The sequence below is a fragment of the Typha angustifolia genome, chromosome 11, assembly GCF_048772165.1.
Source record: "Typha angustifolia cultivar Huaian chromosome 11, ASM4877216v1, whole genome shotgun sequence".
NCBI lineage: Eukaryota > Viridiplantae > Streptophyta > Magnoliopsida > Poales > Typhaceae > Typha > Typha angustifolia.
In genome coordinates this window covers 4,547,238-4,568,014 of record NC_133249.1, presented here as the reverse complement: position 1 = coordinate 4,568,014, position 20,777 = coordinate 4,547,238, and the positions used below count along the sequence as shown (strand labels likewise).

Sequence of the window (20,777 nt, the reverse complement as noted above, 5' to 3'; positions counted from 1 at the left end):
AAAAAAATTAATTCGTAATAAACATCCCTGAGCTAAACACTACCCAAAAGTATCTACAACAATTTAATACAAGTTTCTGTGTATAACCACAACCAGACAATACTATCACATGAAAAATACATTGAAGCATCTGACAGAACATTCTGAGGATCAAGTATTAACTGAATAATATCTGAAAGCTAACAATCTTGAAACCACTAGAATACTTCCAATCAAAAAGATGGCAAATTCTCTACCAACCACATTATTCATCAGCTAGTTTAGTAGCACAAGTGGAGACAACTAAGTGCACTATCTCAGTTTGCAAATCAAAATGGTGGCATCTATGAGCTAGAAATTTACAAACATGATAACCATAGCCTATGGCTGACATCTCTGTTAACATGATCAATCAGCAAAATTACAACATTTTTTACGCTCCTTATGTTCTTTTGCAACTTTAGATGTCTCCATGCTGGATATGATTTGGAGCTTCTCCTTGATTGTCCAGTGGCATGTATTGAGCCATGATAGCACGTATCTCTGAATCCATGTAGCGCTGTGGACGAAGGACATAATCACACGAGATTTAATCCATTATGTGTACATCATTTAATGAATCATGAAACATAATAATTCAAGGAAGGCTGTCATACCCGGATCCTGTACTTGTACACTGCATAGCCTCCAATTCCAGCCGCTGCCAGGCCTAGGAAAATTACCCATATAAAGCTCCAGCCCACCTCCGTAGTTGGTTTCTTACCTGCATGTATAGCATTTTTAGTCAATCAAGAATAGTATCTTTGACAACTATTTGGAGGAGTTTACAACTATGTGGAGCTCGTTTTTAGCAGTTAATAAGTTAATAATCCTTCTCAAGAAAAAAACTCATTCTTGTGTGTTTGCGTGTGTGTACTTATATACACATACACACAAACAGGTTAATGGCATTATTATCCTTTTGTGGTCAAGTGGTTCAGGTGTGCCAATGGGAATCCATCCAAAGAACAGGGTCGAGAGGCATAAATATCAAATTTGAAAGGGTATACATGTAAAAAAAAGTCTGTAGAAAGAATTCCACATGAGAAATGTCATTTGCAAGGGCATTTCCAACACCTCAAACTAGATATGTCATACATCATTACATAAGAAAAAAATAAACTAGTTAATTAAAAAGAGGTAAGGCATGAGTTCCAATAGAGAGATAAAGGTGGAAGATACGCACTTATGCATGTATCATGTTCTTTAATGTACAACAAGTCCCCACCACAGCTGCATTCGTAGCTTCCCCATGTGTTCTTACATCTGCATCCGGAACATTGACACGCAGTCCTTTCTTTGCACTCATCAATATCTGAAATAGTATTCGCATATTAAGTGACAAGAAGTAACTCAGATATCTATCTATCTATCTGTATGTACCTTCACATTCTTTGACCCCATCGCCCTTGAAGCCAGGTGGGCATTTGCATCCTTCATTCTGAATGAGCCATAAAAAACAGGTTATCTTCCAATTGTAATTGCATTTTCGAAAGAAGGAAAGATATATAACAAAGCCCTTCCATTAAATCACTTACCATGCAGGCAGAGTATGTCTGACCATCTTTAGTCTTCTTCCAACATCCCCCATTATTAATTTCACACCGGGCAGATCCTGAAGCTGAAAAATGAGAGGATTATTTATAAAAGGTGCATCAATACATTATATAAGATATCTTGTGTACTAATCCCCCATAAATATATATATAGAAGCTTGAAACAAATGTATACACAGGTTCTTTCCTACATAAATTCATCCAAAGTGCGGATTATACAGTGAACTACGCAGGTTAAAGATAGCAAATATCCTCAAATGCGCAGGCTGACAAACAGATTAAAGAAAAGGGATTTTCAGAGAGCCTGCGTAAAAAAGCGAACGAGTTTAAGAATAAACTTATTGTGCTACCATCATTCACTGCATGTAAGCTCTTCTGATCACGGTCGATTCAATATATCTTAATGTTGCTCATGAAGGTATAACATTTGGAGAGAGGACATGAGTATGTGACAATATAAATAGTCAGATGCATAATATTTTACAACTAAAAGCCTCTTCCAGATAGAAATTAGACGCTACTAAGATGGCATTCTTTGGTCTATCAAGGCTTTGCAATTTGGATAATAACAAAGGTCAAGAACAGAATAAAGATAGTATGATACACATAGAAAACCTAAGGTCATGGATTATTACCATGAGGGTCGTTGGAAACCATCATATGTTATTTGTAGCCATCATCTATGGTATATTATATGAACCATGAATAACTTTAGAATTTCAGGAAAGGATATTTTATTTTCATATCTATATTAAAGGTGCCTCATTCATGAAATGCTTAAAAACACCAAAATATCTGGATGGACATAAATACATAATGAGACATGGACTTTAAGACATGCCCCACTGAAATTAGTAATCATACTAATGTAGATATAAAAGAATCTGATCAATTTTCTAAAAATAAAAAATTCATAAGAAATTAAAAGCAGCAAAAGTTTGCAAAAACAAAAATTCTACAGTTCTGGTCATTCAAAAGATCAAAAATGTATAAAAGACCATTTACAAATGATGATGAAGCAATAAAATAAGAAAAGTAGACCACATCTGTTCCAGTTATATCTCCATGATTGTAAAAATCACTTATAACTCACTTTCTCACCATAGCCGCTTTCCAGCTTTTCAATGTACACCAATCATTTTGTAGTGGTAAATCATCTTGCTCCTTTTTCATAAATTTACAAGAACTGCCTCCTTGCCATTTTATAGTAGGCCTTCCTCTTATCAAGCAGGATCACCTACCTACTGTTTGTTCTTGTGTTGAATTCCATCAGTAATCTAGTGAGAAGGGGCAACTCAGACAAAAATAAACTGGCTGGGGCACATTGACTTTTATCTAGTCTGATCTTAACAGCGATCATCTGAGTCAACCAGTAGTTGCAGGGATGAAAGTCAAGATTTCATGTCCATTGAAACTCCAACATGATATCCCAGAAGTTTTCATGCCTTCCTTCTGGCACTTTTATCAAAATAGGTTGCTAATTATCTCAAGGCAGTCACATAGGACTTGGAAATATAGAACATTTCTTCTAAAACAAGAGAAAACTTTAGAGTTCAAAGTTAAGATACTGCTGAAATTGTCATCTACTCAGGTCCTCAAATTAGCATTTATCATGTGCATACACTCAATATATTCATTTATAAACATTGTACATGTATGAAAATTTGCATTATTTATGTGTGCATCAATAGTATACCTTCACAATGAGTGTAACCATCTCCAGAAAATTTTACACCATTTACAACTGGACACTCACAAATTCTTCCACGGAAAGTGTCCTGCATTAAGATGAGAAAGATTGAAAAAAGAAAAAAAAACATAAGTGCATATGCGTATTACTATGGCATTTGTCAAGAAGTATAAGAATGCTGAACTGCATCTACCTTGCATGCAGTGACATTAGCAGCCTTATCTTGCCAGCATCCACCATTATTTTCCAGGCACTCATTTGTTTCTATGCCTAAAAAGATGAATACAAAATCATGTCAAATGATTTTAGAAACATGATGAGATCAGCAAATAGCAATATGAATTAAAGAAAATCACAGAAACCTTCAGTCAAGCAAACAGCTGGTTCAGTAGTCTCTTGAAAACCTGCACAAATTGCTTTAAGCACTGCACCCTTGTCCAGCTTTCCTGAAAAAAACAAGGAGATGAGGTTTTCATAATAGTCCATAATCTCACTTTGCGCTAATAATCATTATTATGAAAGCACCTCTATATTGTCTGTTGTTAACAATAAGAGTAGGTAAGATAGTAACATCCCCACGAGATCCTTTGCCGATCTAAGAGAACATCCAGAATAATGTAAGTGGGTGAAAATAAATAAGATCATGGCCACGATGTGAAATAATACTCAAGTAAAAGAGGTAAACCTGTGCATCTTGTTCAGCTTTAAGCACTGGATTGTCTTCGTCTGCATCAGGATCTCCAACACATTTGTTAATCTTCTTGAGATTAACACCTGTTATATACATTGAAAGTACAGTCATTTCAAGTGAATGAATCAGCTTATGTAAGAACTAAAGAATAAAGATCCTGCCAAACAGCATATATTATGCATGCAGCTATCGACTTACCCAGTGACTTGATCACCTCTTCAGCACATGCAGTAGTATATTTCTTTTCTTTCATTGGGCAGCGGATTGCAAAGTCAGTCACATAATCCCACCACAGCCAAGGTTTCCCACTTTCATTAGCAACTTTAAACAAGCAGACCTGACGCAAATTTTGGATCACTACATCTTTCCCATCATATCCTTTGCTGAAATCCTGTTCCGGATCAGGAGCGCAATACCTTCCATGGTTGATACACTGTGATTTGCACTGCTTGCTAAGGATGAAAGCTTCAGGGCAATACCACGTAATGTAGTGCGGAGTGAACTGGGTATAACCCTTCTTCTCCAGTATTTGTGCTGCTCCTTTAAAGCTTTTCACAAATTCAATTTGACTGTCACATTTGGCACCGCATTCATCATTACTGTTAGTCCAGAATTCGTACTCAACACGCTCATCAGGATGGGGCAGGGACTCCCTCCAATCTAAGTTCACATTAACCATGTCACCATTTTCCAATGCTTTCTTAAGGCTGTCACCGAAACCTTTGCTAATAAGTGCTGAAGGAATGGTGATGTTCTGCAGATAATCTGCACTACCACTCTCTTCTTCAGGTGTATCCATTGTTATTAAAGGTTCGACTTTGTCATCAGCAACAAGAATGGCAGCAGCTCCTGCATTCTGCGCATTCCATGCCTTTGCTGTGAAGTAACAATCTGTTCATAACAAGAAGACATCTGGTTATTATTACATAGTCATGCTCTGATATAACAATAACTAAGGAATTTCGATGTCCATAATAACTATCATCAATGTGTACAAGCTGTAAACTATCCAAGAAATTACAAGAATAAATGCAAGGAAGCCAACTACAGCAGAAAACATTCAAGGATATGATTTCAATATGTCCACAAATGTCAATATACTTGGTGAGCAAAATATGAAGATCACAAACTAAATAAGCGAATATGAAGAAACTGAAATGGAATTATGAAATGCATAACTGTTCCTTAGCAAATTTTAGACCAGGGACAGATATGTAAGAATTCCGCAAACATGCAACTAATAACATGCTGGAACAAATGTTGTTGTCTGGTAAAGAATAGATAAAAGAGTATAATGCGCCACCAGAGGGAATACAACAAGAATGAAGTTCATGCTTGGAGATAATTCATCTCTGACAACAGGTACCCAAACATGGCCACCGCATTATCGGTCACTACACCTAAATCGCATCCAAACAAACCAAACTTCTTTACGAAATCATCCTTGCAAGAACAAATATGATCCCACAGTTTCAGTTCTTAAAAGCAATCCCCTTAGCCATCTCAAAGAGCTTCAACCAGACATTTTGAAGTGAACAAAAATTTCAGCATTAGCTAGTATGAGTAATAAATCAAATTGCTACAAAAGCAGAGACTATCAAGGAGTAGAAGATCACATAAGCAGAGGTGAGCTGAAGATGCCATCAGAACACAATGGAAAGAATCTTGCAGTAAATTTCTTGATTTTACTTCCAAACATTGGTCCACTAGCTAACTCGAATGAAGCATGCAAACATGCAAATTGACAAACCAACACTACCAGAACCTACTTGAAGTTAGAAGGAGTGTTAATTGAGCAAGTTATACCACATGCAAATACAGATCTAATAAATATCTTGAGATCCGAAGGCATACGAAAAATTCAAAAAGAACGTACTGCTTAAGAAGCACAGATACATCTGAATCAAAAAGAAAAAAAAGAAGAAGAGGAAATTACCTTGTTTAGAAGAAAAAATGCATAAATTTGAATCAAACAGAAAAAGGAAAACCCTCACCTCCTCTGTCGACAAGAAGAAAGGTGGGGAACCCTCCTGGTTTGGACTTGAAGGAGATATCAAAGTCATTGAAGCTCTTACAAGCTTTCCTATTTGATTTGGGATACACGACGAACCCAACCATTGTTCCACCGTACTGAGGAATACCAAAATTCCCGATCGCACACTCATAGGTACCCTTCAAGCTATCAGGTGAAGTAACCTTCAAGCTATTCTTCTCCACCACAAATCTCCCCAAACATGAGCCCCATAGAAGCAATACCCAGATGGAGAACAGCAATTTTCCTCTCATCCTTACCCAAAAACCCAAGGATCGCAAACCAATTTCTAGAAAAAGTAGCAAATTAAGTATCTCCCAAAAGCTAGATCATAAGAAACCCGAGTCCGAAAAACTCGATCTTGAGTTCAACCCAGATTTAACACAAAAAAAAAAAAGAAGTAAAATTTTCCCCCCGATGCCGTAAACCAAAGAGAAAAGGCTTGCAAAGATCGAATTTTTTTTTCTTCGAAAGCTCGGGATTTGACGACAGCGCAGATCGCGGAAGGCCAAATTTCCGCTTGAAAGTGCCCAAATCGGATCGAATTCGAAGTAGAAGAGAGTGATGGTCGTAGTAAAACCCCACTTTCTTTCTCTCTCACTGGTTCCTTTTAGGGTTTCGCAACAGAGACGGAAGAAAAGGAATTTCGCAGCGGAAACAGCGACGTGTTTACCTCTGCAGCTTCCCCAGTGTAGGGTGGCGTTCTCTAGTGCTAAAACCTACTTAACTCCTAAGGAAAGAATCCAAATCCAAATCCAAACTCCAACCCGAAGCGTCACTCATCATTGGTCTTTAGATTAGTGGGTCTTACTTAATCTAGAGATTTTAATTTCTAATGGTCCATATTTTTAATAGATAGACATTTTGTTTTTTTTCTCTTCTTTCGAACAACTAAGAAACCTATAAATGAATTTTTAATTTTAATTTTAATTTTTCAATACGCAATACAGATTCAATTATATTGCGAAATAGTAGAATCCAATGAAGGTTGGTGGTTTAATATTAGACATAAAGTTCTCCTTCCTATCCTATAGTTATTAATTAACCGTAACTAGCATAATATCACCGATAGATTTACGATATCATCATTAAAATAGTTCATTTTATGCATCTTGTTACGGTTTTCTAACCCAAATATCGTGACATTTATTTACATAGTAAAGATGGCACTATATTTATCACGTGATTGTGGCCCCCTGCATTAAATAAAAATAATAAGAAAAGTGCTATCTGCTACGAAATTGCGATAAAGATCCACGCGCAACTAGCACGTGATTTATTGTACATTATTATCTTACAAAATAATTGAGAGATTTGTGGACCCGAAGGATAACTTGGGCTCGAGGTTAGGTGGCGATCAAGCTATGTAAGGCCATGCACCAATAGAAAGATGGCACGTATATATATATATATAATTTAATTTTAGCGTCTACAATCATAAGATGATATTTCTTAAGTTAAATTACAATTTAATGTCATATAATTAAGCTCAATTTTAACTTTAGCATCGGATTTCACGTAATCTAAATAATTTTACCTTGCATTTGAAGATATTCATCAAAGACACGTGATAAAGGATTGTATTGATTAAATTTTAAATAATTAAATTATAATACAAAGATATATTTGTTTGATATATTTGTTGTATCTGAAATCAGATTATGAGGCTCAATGGATTAAGTCTAATTATCTTATTTGGTTATTTAGTTTAGTTACACCAGTTAAATAAAATTGCAAATCTCTAGATCCACAACTTTAGTATTCATGACTTAATTTGAGAAGATAAGTAAGATAGTTTAGTTGGTTTGTTAGGGTTTTAATTTAGTTATTTTGATTCGTGAGCCTAGAGTTGAATTATTTTGGATAATAGAATCAATTTTCCAACAAAATCTGGCACTAAATTGAAACTAAAACTGATGATATCCAAAACTATTATACAACAAATGGTCTCAAAGTATATAACTTGTGCTTTGATCCACTAATCTGATGATCTGATCCATGTCATGGAAGCATTGAATTCAGTTTATCATTGAAATATTAATATCAATATCTGTTACTCAGGTTCTTATATGTAACATACTTGAGCACCATAAACTCTATATAAGCATTACTATCTTGTGTATGTAGTGAAAAAAATTTGTGCAAGGAATATTTTGATATATGAACACTTCACACACATCTAATAATGCTATTGACAGCTCCATTGTCTTGCTACTGATTCTTAAGTTAGGAGATGAGGTTTATCTAGTCAAGAAGAGTATCATTCAATAACCCATAAAACTTAGAATGTAAGGTTCAATCAAGACAAGTTCTACTCAAAGATAGATGCATAAACAAGGCTGACATGTCAGATAATTAGGACCACAACAACATAGGTGGCATCTCTATGCTAAGAACATAACAAAAGCTAAGCCAAGAACACGATGATTGTGCTGTTGAAACATGGAAAAACTAATAAATTTTCATATTGGAGTCCTCAAAATAACCACACAAACTCAAAATAAACCTCTTTTGCTTGCCATTAGTAACACTTGGAATGAAAGGAAAATGCAGAGCATGAATGCTTCATGTAGTCAACCCTTGGATAAATATGTTATGAACCCAAAGATACATGTTCTATAGATGAACTAACAGGCAATGTCAAGAAACTTCATCACAAGAATAAATGACAGTTTTTATTGCCAGCATTATGGCACCTCGCATGAAGAAGGCTAAGCTGTCCCTTCATTCTCACAATAAGAAACAAAAAAAAGATCTAATAACATTATATCATAATTATTGCATCCTGCATTTGTCAAATTCTAATTATTGTGTTATAATTACTTAACATGAATCACTTTTTATCAAGAATATATGGCACTAGCTCACCTGACTTCATTTTTACAGTGAGTACTCCAGAAAGACATTCTGATGCAATAGATCAAAGAAAAGCATAATAACATTGATGCAAGACAAACTGGCAACATAAACTAGTGACAGCGAGATTCTTCGAACCGGTAATGATACCTGCATGACTGCATGCATCAAACTGAGAACCCACAAACCTTCGATCTAAAGTTGACAGTAGAATTTATAATGCAACTAGAAACTTGTGCAATTCCAATAAAATAGCCAGAAATATTTTCGGTAATTCAGTTCCTAACTTCCTATTGATGTAATATATGACAGCAACTTACTTGACTAATCATACGAAAGGAAATCATCACAAAATGAATCCAATCCATAACAAAACATAGCAAGCATCATATCATTCATAAGCACAGAACATACACCAATTGCAGCCAAATCAATCAATCAAAATGAGTGGTAGTGATGGTGATGATGGCTGCAGTCATCCCAGCCGAAGCATCGCAGAAAGGGGTAGAAGGATGAATAGATGCATCTTCCAAAACCCCTCAAAAGTGATGCCACCAGAAAGCATGGGCAGCAGCAGCAAACCAACAAGGGATCATCAAATGGGCTATCATGGCCATGATGGTGGTGGTGGTGATGGTGGTGACCCATGTTCCTGGAACGAGTTTGCAAATAGGATTCAGGCAAAGCAGCACAAAAAGTAATAGAAGCCAGTGTTCTTACTGTAATCAAAGCAACTTCCCAAGTTAAATAAAAAAAAAAAAACCCGGAAGGCAACTCCCTTTTGCTAAAGCCCGGTGAAAACTTCTCCTACAAATGGGTACATCTCGATGCAAAAATTGGCAGGAAACACAGAACATCTGCTGCAAACTTGAACTTTACATGAAACAATCCATGTATTTGGGCAAAATCTATCAGCTACTAATATCGAATTAGCAACAAGGATCCAGTTTCTCTAGAAATTAGAGCAAGGCCTGCTAAATTAACACGAGAATATGCAAATACTACGAAGAAGAAGAGAGATCCACAGTACCTTCGACCAAGAGGCGCCTCAGATCGAATAATGGAAGACCCAAATCGATGGATAAGTAGATAACTATAACGGATTAGAGACAAGAAGAAGATGATGATAGATCTTGCTCGAGTTTTCCACCCCACAAGAAAGAGGGAGAAGTTGCCTCTTGGAGGAGTCTTGCGTCAACGCTCGCGTTTGCTCTATTACAAGCTATGGGTCATGGTCAGAAGATTCTCTAATCTCTATTGATGGATTAGAAGCTAAGGTTCTTAATTAACGCGTTGCCATGTAATCCGAAAGTTGTCCTCTTTATAGTGCTTCCTCCACGTGTTTTTGCATATTACCCCCAAAAGTTAGGTTATTATGAAACTTATATATCCAGTATTTGCAAATTGATCCCTCACTTTAGGTTTTATACTGAACCTAAGACAAGTACAGTGCAGCAGGAAATTCATACATTCCTTTCTGCAGACGATCCGATCCCTCGTTGAGTCGACCTTCGTACGCGCGGGAAAGGATAAAGCTCGCTTCTTTCGACAGAGCTCCTCCTCTATCCAAAAATGGCGGCTCTTCTCGCTGAGCCTTCTCTCCTCACTCCCCTCTCCCCTTCACCGAATGCTCGCCGAGTCCTCTTCCCTTCTAACCATAGATATCCAACTCTCCATCCCAATCCCTTTGTCCTCTCCACCTCCTCTTCCCCTCCCTCTTGCCCCTGCTCCGCCGGAACCCTAGACCCTGATCCGGCGGCCGAAAACCCTAACCTTAACCCTAATTATAACTCTATCGCGAGCACTAGGGTGGAGGGAGGCAGGGACCGGAGGAGGGCGGTGCGAATCGCGTGGGAGAAGCTGGTGCGGTGGTCCCGGTCGTGGCGATCCAAGAACAAGAGCGACGTCCTCGAGAAGACCAAAAAGGTTTCATTTCTTGGCTTTTGTCTGAATTTGGTGTGGGAAATATGGAATCTCTTGCGTATCTTTCAATGATAGTGCCGTTGTGGTGGATATTAGGTTGTGATTCTTGGCGGAGGATCTTTTGGGACGGCAATGGCGGCACATCTCGCGAGCAAGAAGGCAGAGATGGAGGTTTCCGTGCTTGTGAGGGATCCTCACATTTGTCGAGCTATTAATGAAACCCACTTCAACTGGTGAGACGTTTAAATCCATCTTCTATTAGATAAGGCTCGCTAAGCACATCGAGATATATGAATTATTACTCATAGTCTAGTTACTGGTGGTGACAATTATTGCGTTGTCAACTGATTATTTTACTAGTTGTATTTGATGGATTGAGATAACTAGAATCAATTATGTCGTGGGTTGTCATACACAAATTTTTATCACTAATTCCTGGCCAACTTGTGGTTAAATGGAGGTCATAATTGTTGACAAGGTACTAGGGGTTTGTAGTGTGGTTGTAAGCTAATATGGGTCAATTTTTTTTGGTTGAAAAAGGCAAAAGCACCGTTTCATTGAAACATAAACATTAATCTCCCACCAGGAGATTAACAAAACATCTAGATTACCAAAACGCAGCATTTCGGCTCTACCTCCAGAAATTCAACCTAGTAATGCCGGTCATGTTTTACTAGAATAATATGTAAATATATTTGGTAAAAGCTTATATCTGCCATTATAAAGCCATGCCCATGGGACAAGATGCAGTTGGTTAAGCAAGATCATACTGGACAAGCACCTTTAGTTCAAAGCATCAGCTACCATAACTATTTCTGTGTAGGAAGTTGACTTTGTAAGGAAGCACTGACTTCTGCGGATAGGAAAGGGAAATGACTGCTATCGAGGTTGTTGCTTGTCTTGCAGGTGCTAAATCTGTAATTACCAAATGCTCAATAATATACGCTTGTTATGAACAGTAGCATAGTACTTGATTTTTCTGAAGTCATGGGTTGCCCTTGTATGAGATCTATTATGAGATGGTCCTCCAAAATGAAAGCCAAAATAAGAAGGTGCACCTAATAGAGTTTTTGCTTTGCATCTTTCTAGTTCACCATTTTCGCCCTCGAGATCTATTATGAGATGGTCCTCCAAAATGAAAGCCAAAATAAGAAGGTGCACCTAATAGAGTTTTTGCTTTGCATCTTTCTAGGTCACCATTTTCGCCCTCCAAGAAAAGGAAAAAGAGTTGGAAGAAAGAAAAGGCTCACCTTCATCATATTTTTTGTTTTACATAATTACAACTGAAAATTTTCAAGATATCATAATTGCTATTACATTCATGTTATAATTGTCACTAAAATCGTTTTACTATTTTTAAAATTGCCATTATAGTTTGTTTTTAACGAAATTTTCTAATAAAATATTGTAAAAGTTAATAAGCCTATATAAATGATAAAAAATTTTCTTCTCTCTTGAAGTTTAGAGCAGAAAATATTATCAACCTTTTTTGTCTTGCATAAAAGAAGATATTTTTCCTTGTACTATAATATTGGGTAAAATGTTGGATAGTTTTTGAATTATTTTAAATAATTTATACAAGGGCAAAATAATTATTTTTTTTACTCTAAGTTTGGTTTTAATCGTGATAAGTTAAATTTAACTAATGGAAGAACATTTTTGAAAGGGTACAGAGATTTCGGTGGCAATAATAATATTTTAAAAAATGTAATAGTAATTATAATGTTGTGAAAAATTTTAGTGGCGGTTACGTAAAGATCCCTTTTTTCCCTCCAAATTAGACCATATTCCTTTTCTGCTCCCATTTATATTTATTGATGAATTACAAAAAGGATTCTTGTAGAATCTTAAATTAGCCATTCTGTTTAGATCTTGCCACCTTCATCCTATCTCCTTTGCTATTCATCATTATTTGTCTTTTGAAGGGTGCTTAGGCTTGTGATTTATTCCAATCATTTATAATTGTTAGACAATTAGTTGATTCAAAAGTTTAAGTTATTAGGTAATTGATTATAGATCAATAATATATATCATACTTATAATACACCCTCTCACATGCAGCCTATACACACATGAACAAATGAAAGGCACAATAATCCCACCACACAATAGTAGATAATAGAAAGTAGGAATTATCAAATCAATTTTAGTTATTTTCTTAACAAATATGATAACACGTGGAGCCTATTTTTTTGTTTACTTTTTCTTATTTTTAATCCATCATCATTAATTAATTAGTCAAGCTAGATCTTCACGACCAGTTATTAGTCGAGTTAGATCATCTCAATAATTAATCGATCTTTTAGAAATCTTAGATAAAATTGATGATAATAGGACTAGAGATGATAATGATGATGACGGTGATGCTGATGTTGATAATAGTGAGACTCAGTTTGGTGGTGGTGAGATAAAGATGAGTTATGCGTCTCTGCTACGCAATCTTCTCAAAGATATATTATTTTTATAGAGGAGATAAATTTTGCACATGTCATCCAAAATCAAGACTACGAGGCCAGACCTAGACAACCATGAGGCAGAATTTATTAGATATAGAAGAAAGAAAAGAGATTATCTCAAGCTCAACATGATTACAACCAAATAAGGGAAGAATTTAAGACTGTAAATAGCAGAATATCAGGAGAGGTGCGTCTACAAAATGATAAGTTCATCATTATTACCATTATATTAATAACATCTAGCAGAGCTACAATACTCTTATTATACTCCATATCCATAATCTGCATATACTTATGGTATGCTTATATCTATGCCGGTGTTAGTTATTTTCATGCATATTAGTTATCTATATTATTTCATAGGAGAATTATAAAATTTCTATTTGTATAAAGATTATGTGAGATGTTACAAAGAGCAATACTGTCAGTGGATGAGTTTGAAGATTATCAACAGTATTTAATATAATATTTTCATGTTATTCTTGTGTCAGTAAATGAAGTCTTTGATCCTCCTCGTTATTCTATATTCAACTAGATATTAATTTTAATTATTAAATTATTATCAGTTAATACTATGTGTTTAATTTTGTTATGTGTTCAATTATATTATGGAGTGTTTAATTATTAATATTAGTTTTAATAAATGTATTTAATCATATTATGTGTAGTATAATATTTATATGTAGCTATTGCTTTATTTTTAATAAATGAAATAATCTAAAAATTAACACTATTAATGTAGGTTATTAATATATATATTTAAACTAAAAATCAAAGATTGACATATCGAAGATCTCAAAACATCTCTGAATATCCTTAAATTTTAGTTAAAAATATTATAAATAGTAACATAGCACGACACATGCCACTGGTACGACCATCATTAAAATAAAGTTCGAACTCTAAATCTCTAGGAAAATCAGGCTCTAATATCATGTTAAATAATCAATTGATCTAAAAGCTTGCTGTTAGGTAACATATCGATAATATATATCATACTTTTAACAATAATTAATCCTCTTCAAAAGCAGGTTTCCCATTTCATCCTAACTTGCCCTCTGAATGTAGTTGAACTACCTACCCTGACCTCCCTCTTCTCTAACTTGCTTATTCTGCTAATTTAGAGCCAACTTTTTTTTTAAAATTAAAAAAATTAGCAAGCCTTACTCATGTATGTAATTTTCAGAGTGAGAAATGTTAGGTGACAATTGGATACATGGGGGGACAAATGCCAAGTTGCATGTTGTCAGAAAAGCAAAACCTTGATCAGAAAACTTTTTAAAATTTAAAGACTTGTTTCACTTTTGTTTAATGATGCCTTCGAAATGTTTATGCTTATTTTGTTAATGCGAGCAACCATGTATGGCCTTCTTTCTATTTGCTCTTTCTTTTAATCTACAACCCAACTTACGACAAACAACTTATTTATACTCAAACATATGTGCTATTTTCAGATTATCCATGCTTCTCATGAGATATTAATACTAAGCTAAGGAACAAACTTATTAGGAGGCGAGAGAAGTTCATGCGGTCTAGTAAGGATAAAATCCGAAGAGAAAAAGAATTATAGATTATTTTGATTGCCCAATGAAATATTGCACCATGCTAACCTAGTGTTGGATGTAGTGATGATGGATTAATATTTAAGTAGATTATGTTTGACCATTTACATATGTAGATAGTAGGTCATGAAGATAATTGTGTTACAGGAATTACGATAAGTAGGTATGATGTAACGTTGAGGTATGGATAAAGTGGTATGAGAATTGACAGAATTATTAAATTGAACTGTTCTGAAATATGGCATGGCTCTTGGTTATGTAATTTGTACTTACTCAACAGATAATTGAACTTCCTCCATTTTAAGAATGTAGAATGTCATTTCATACTAACTCAAGGAATACTCTCTTGGATACTCTTGCTGTATTAACAGATTTTTCTAGTTTGTCTCTTCAGAACAATGGAGAATAATGGAATAAAACATCATTAGCTTTTAGAAAGCTTTAACATTTTTTTTCCCCATGCATTTTTACTGCAGCAATTATTTTCCAGAATACAAGCTGCCAGAAAACATAATTGCAACAACCAATGCAAAGGATGCTTTAGCTGGAGCTGATTTTTGCTTACATGCTGTTCCAGTGCAGGTAATCTTAGCTCTTATTGTGGAACCTTGGGTGCAGTTATGGATACTTTCTCTTATAAACCTTGATGTACTTGTGAGGTTTTTCCACTGTTTTCCCTGACTATAGAAGTAGAAATGGTAGTCTCTTTGTCGATAATAAACTATTAGCTGCATATTTTTGTGTGGTTGTCATGCAATCTGGACTTTTTCTTTATGAACTTCAGAAATGTCTACCAACCTAATTGATTTTATGGCAGTTCAGTTCATCTTTTCTTGAGGGAATTTCACAACATGTTGATCCAAAGTTGCCATTCATCTCTCTTAGCAAAGGGTTGGAACTTAATACTTTAAGGATGATGTCCCAAATAATTCCGCAAGCACTGGGAAACTCTCGCCAACCTTTTATTGTTCTGTCGGGGCCCTCCTTTGCAGTGGAGTTAATGAACAAATTACCAACAGGTTTGCTTCAGGAAATTTAGACATTAATCATTAAGCAGGCATGGACTGCTTGTGTATTTGGCTCTTAAGCTGAGACTGTGTCAACATGAGGATATTTTTCTTATCCTTAAGACTTGAGTTCCTAGAGAGACATATCAAAGAGTAGGTACTTGTTCATTCTAAAGGCTAAGAGACTCTTCTATTATCTAATTGGTGACCTGCAGCAATGGTGGTAGCTTCGAAGGACAAAAAGTTGGCTAGTGCTGTTCAGCAATTGTTAGCATCTCCACACCTGAGGATAAGCACATCCAGGTAGATAGAATTTCTTATTTTATTCATTAACATCTCATGTTGACCATGGAAGTTTCTTTATATCTTTCAATATTTTGTCTATTTGTTGTTCATTAGCCCCTTTGGTCCAGCTTTGCATCTCGCGAGACCATATTATGACGTTTAATCACTTATTCCTTGTGGCTTGTGCAATACATTTTATTCAAGAAAAGCAGACATATGTACAAAATAGCAACAAGAACCAAGTCTTTCATACCTACTATTTGGGGTTGGCTACCACCTGGCTATATGGAGGCAGCCAACTCGCTAATCACTTACTGAGACTAAAAATGGAGTTCAAGGCTTTTGGAATGAAAGGAGATCACCAAAATACTCTTTTCGTAGCTTTTTGATTGATGAACTCAATTACAAGGCTTATATGTCTTTCCTGAGTATAAATTTTGCATATAGCCATATACTGCTCTGTGGTACCTATCATTTATTCTTGGAATACATATTCATGACTCGAACATAGGCTTACTTATGCTGGAAGGAGAAACACTAATTAAGAAAAGGGTCCAAGTTCTTGAATCTTAACTATGAAGGGTTGTCACTTGTCAGGCAATTATAATAATTAAAATGTACTTTCACATATAAGTTTTAGTACCTTATCTTATTTGAATGGCTTCATCCTTCATCTAGCTCACACAAAATGCAGCATACAAATAATGACATCTCCACAGAGTCAATTAGAAATTTAGAACTGCATTTATTGTGGGAATTTTGACATTTTTAGAAGTTCCCTATATGATACATGATGTGTAATCTGTGATGCTTCAGTGACGTAACAGGAGTAGAAATTGCAGGCGCACTTAAAAATGTACTTGCCATAGCAGCAGGTATTGTTGAGGGAATGCACCTTGGAAATAATTGTATGGCGGCTCTTGTTGCGCAAGGCTGTTCTGAGATACGATGGTTGGCAACAAAGGTATGTAAGTGCGTTAGCAACTAGTAAATCTAGTTTGTGATATCAGAGATGTCATTCATGATTAAAAGTGTAGAAGTGTTATATATAATTGCTTTGCAACATTTTCTTAATGCCTCCTTATATTCATTCTATTTTAGATTTACTCATTAATACATATGCGCCAATGAATAATTTAAGAGTTACATGGAAATGTATAATCAGTTTCACATGGCGGATATATTGTGGTTATTGACTCTATCGAAATTTCACTGAACTTGCAATTCTCATCTTTCAAAACCTTTGTACTTCTGTAACTAATTTCTAGGTTAATACTTAATACGTTAGTCTGTTGAAGCTGCGCAAAATCTTGCCCTTCATTACCTGACTAGTCATCTTTTTTCTATGTAGATGGGAGCAAAGCCAACAACACTTACTGGTTTATCAGGATCTGGTGATATAATGCTTACCTGTTTTGTCAATCTTTCACGAAATAGAACCGTCGGATTGCGTCTTGGTTCAGGAGAGAAGCTTGATGAAATATTAAGTTCAACGAGTCAGGTTTCTGAGACTTTTCCTGTAGTAGGACTACTTGTATCTTGTAAGCGAGACAATATGATCTAACATCATCATGTCGTTATAGGTAGCTGAAGGTGTATCAACAGCTGGGGCTGTCATTGCATTGGCTCAGAAGTATCATGTAAAATTGCCAGTCCTGACAGCAGTTGCACGCATAATTGACAATGAGTTGACTCCCAAAAAGGCTGTTCTGGAGTTGATGAACCTTCCACAGGTTATCTAACAAATCAAATAGTTTGGTGTAAAGCTTATCTTAATTAAATTATGTCTCCAAAAGAAAAGAAAAGCATTTATTATGAAAATGTTTTTATAGTTTGCATAGGAAGCTGTCATTGAACTATTTTAAACATAGTAAATTTCTTATTATGACTACAAGATATGGGGAGGTGGTCCTTATTTCTTATCAGTACATAGTCAAGCTTTATTTCGAGTGACCGGCATGCCTACTGAGAGGGGAATAGGATTAAAGAATACTGTCAGAAACATACAGATATTTTCATGGTCCTAAAAGGTTTTCTCTTTCCTTGTTTCTCCTATCAATCTTATTCTTTGTTAGAACAGTATGGGAAAGGAAAAAACGATCAAAAAATTTGAAGAAAAGGACAAAAGCTAAAACTGAGAACCTTGGTCTCCTAGAATTAATATAGATCAGTTAGTTGAATTAGTTTCTATTTTCTGTAAAATGTAGGAAAAAGTATTTCTATTTGGTAGCTCAGTACAAGTGGCCTTAGGAAAGAAATTTGATCTTATGAATTTCCTCAGTCTACAGCACTTGGAAGATGAGAAATGATAAGTTTCACCTGAATATTTTTTTTTTTATTGCAGTTCCTTAGGCTTTTACTTATCTGAATAATAATGGGTTGTGATTACTCCCTAGATTTGTCGATGTTTGAGTTTATCATTTATTTTACATCTTATTGGCGTATCATATATTGCAATAGTGATTTCTGAATTGCAACAGTGATTTCTGAATTGCAATAGTGGCTTCTATTTGCAGGTTGAGGAAGTCTGAATTCACAAGAACTTGAAGAATGTCGTTCAGGGTAATAAATATACCTTTTCATTGATATAAGGCATACAGTACACACCCACACAACTTTGTGGAATTGAATCTCAAGTGTTCAGTATGAAGTGGCCGATAGTATTCATCAATGATACCATCTGCCCGAATATCGTCCCGATAATTTGATCGCAGGCTCCCCCAATTACTAGTGCTCTTGCTTTGATCTTCTCTGTAATGCATTGCTGGAAGGAAAGATGAGCATGGATAGCAAGAAAAGGAATTACATGTAGCATTTCTTACATGAATGATTCTTAAAGTATTGTTTGTAGAAGGAATATCCTCTTAATAATCAATAATTGTGTTTTTGTTGAGAGAATCAAGCATTTAAAGGTGTCTCATTAATCATTTAAAACTTTGTAGACGGGTGGAAGTATTCCAAATTCTGAACTATGTGATTGCAAACGGAAGTCAAAACTTCCGTCTTCTAAACTACAACTTATTTCTTGTCAATTATGATGGCACCGGATATTAGAACAAAGACTTGGATATCGCTCTCAGCTTCGTCGGATAATGAATACCAATTCAAGATTGATTAGGCCTCAGGAGCATATTTCTCGATAGATTTGTAGCCTAGAATTCTATTTCAGATGTTTGTCCATATTTTATTAGTCCGATCGACAAGACTGGACGGTTTGTGATTATTGAGAATTGAATTAAGATCTATTAACTTGACGCTTAATTAAACCTTATTTAATTCAAAGCGTGATCCTACCGCCTTGAATAAGATTTACATTAGACTCGAATTAGGGGCTTAAATTAAGTTCGATTGAAATAGACTTCAATTAAACTCAGTTTAAAGGTCAAGCTCGAATTATTCTCGTGAGTTCGAACGAATGACCTCTTTGTATTTATTCCTCAGGTAAGCCAAAGTTTATTCCTTTGGAAAATAAAATGACGCATCGCATAACGTTATCTCTAATAGAATTAGTAATCTTTTATAATTAATAATCTATGTTTAAAGCTACTTGTGATCTACACTACAGGAAGGCTAATTATTGGAGCATATCCCGGATAATCTAGAACTTGTACATGAACATCACATCAGCACTAGACGACGTGGTAAGAATATTATTATAGGGTGTTTTTGACCCATTTGCATTTCTTTCCCAAATTTAAATATTCCCACACTTATTATTATTTTAATACTATATATTTTTTTTCAAATAAACAATCACATAGATTTCTTATAAGTGAATCACATCTAAAGCGATCTATAAGGTCGTTATCTTAATGGGCTAGTTCTATCAATTAAATATAACTATCTCTTTAGGATAATAAAAAGAAATCATAAAAACAATAAATTTATAGATTACTATCTTAGAAAGCGATTTATTAATTCCCTTTATGAGATAACGATTAACCCAGTGATGTTGCCATTGCATGACAATTGATACTTCGATAAATAGTTTACAAACTATAAGAAAAAAAAAATTATTATTATTTTATCAATAATTGTAGATTGATCAAAAACTCATATTATAGAGACTAAAAGCAATAACTCTGGTTTCCATCCCAAAAGAAGGCTTCAAATCCAAATCACTTCAAGCATGGCCTTTAAACCAAACAATTAACTTGCCTAGAAATCTCAAAAAGAGTATAAAAAAATTCCAAGATGCATGCAGTGGCATTTCTATTTTTTTATATATATAAAAAGAAAAGAGTAATAGATCAAAGATTAACCAATACATTCCAAAGTATAAATCTATCAAGGGTTATTTGAGACAAATATAATAGTTGGTTCTCATTTTGGGGAGTCATGATTATTTTTGGTTTCCTTTTTAGATAAAGTCATTTAGTATTTATTAAATATTGATGGGACAATGTAAGAGAGAAATAATTCATACTTATTTCCTTTTCTTCTTCTTGTGCTGTTGTTATTTTTTCTTCCTTCATCTTTTTCTTCTTTGTTGTTGCTATTTTTTTTCTATCACTTAATATTATTTTCTATACAAGTCTCTCTAATTATTTTTTAAATTAATATAGTAAAAGATTAATTAGATATAGTTTAAATGAGTAAAAACTATTTAATCAATGTTTTAAAAATAAAACTTGATCTATATTACAAATAAATGACAATATATACTTTAAAATTTTCATTATTTTTTAACAAATTTCATTG

At 34.8% G+C, this 20,777-nt stretch overlaps 2 protein-coding genes and 1 long non-coding RNA gene across 5 annotated transcripts; 1 reads left to right on the top strand and 2 right to left on the bottom strand.

Moving 5' to 3' along the window:
* Positions 1 to 188: 188 nt before the first annotated feature.
* LOC140769715 (vacuolar-sorting receptor 1-like) lies at positions 189 to 6,699 on the bottom strand. The gene is made up of 12 exons (XM_073110557.1): positions 5,950 to 6,699; positions 4,154 to 4,846; positions 3,950 to 4,038; positions 3,790 to 3,859; positions 3,627 to 3,710; positions 3,458 to 3,534; positions 3,271 to 3,352; positions 1,557 to 1,639; positions 1,402 to 1,459; positions 1,205 to 1,333; positions 636 to 742; positions 189 to 538 (listed from the first exon to the last, which is right to left on the bottom strand). Exons 1-12 carry the CDS (start codon positions 6,239 to 6,241, stop codon positions 440 to 442), a joined length of 1,863 nt encoding a protein of 620 aa, XP_072966658.1. The 5' UTR covers positions 6,242 to 6,699; the 3' UTR covers positions 189 to 439.
* Positions 6,700 to 9,174: 2,475 nt separating this feature from the next.
* LOC140769716 (uncharacterized) lies at positions 9,175 to 10,125 on the bottom strand. Its single transcript, XR_012105948.1, has 2 exons — positions 9,874 to 10,125; positions 9,175 to 9,495 (listed from the first exon to the last, which is right to left on the bottom strand). It is a non-coding gene; the product is annotated as an uncharacterized lncRNA (long non-coding RNA).
* Positions 10,126 to 10,390: 265 nt separating this feature from the next.
* LOC140771335 (glycerol-3-phosphate dehydrogenase [NAD(+)], chloroplastic) lies at positions 10,391 to 19,257 on the top strand. 3 transcript variants are annotated; one of them, XM_073112825.1, is made up of 9 exons: positions 10,393 to 10,769; positions 10,863 to 10,999; positions 15,261 to 15,366; positions 15,602 to 15,803; positions 16,007 to 16,094; positions 16,893 to 17,040; positions 17,428 to 17,577; positions 17,660 to 17,809; positions 18,593 to 19,252. In XM_073112825.1, exons 1-9 carry the CDS (start codon positions 10,416 to 10,418, stop codon positions 18,605 to 18,607), a joined length of 1,350 nt encoding a protein of 449 aa, XP_072968926.1. In that variant the 5' UTR covers positions 10,393 to 10,415; the 3' UTR covers positions 18,608 to 19,252. The 3 variants fall into 3 exon arrangements, with proteins under 3 accessions (XP_072968928.1, XP_072968926.1, XP_072968929.1); XM_073112828.1 differs by having other exon boundaries at positions 10,630 to 10,769; positions 10,842 to 10,999; positions 18,593 to 19,257; XM_073112827.1 differs by lacking the exon at positions 18,593 to 19,252 and having other exon boundaries at positions 10,391 to 10,769; positions 17,428 to 17,572; positions 17,660 to 17,802.
* The last annotated feature ends 1,520 nt before the right edge of the window (positions 19,258 to 20,777 follow it).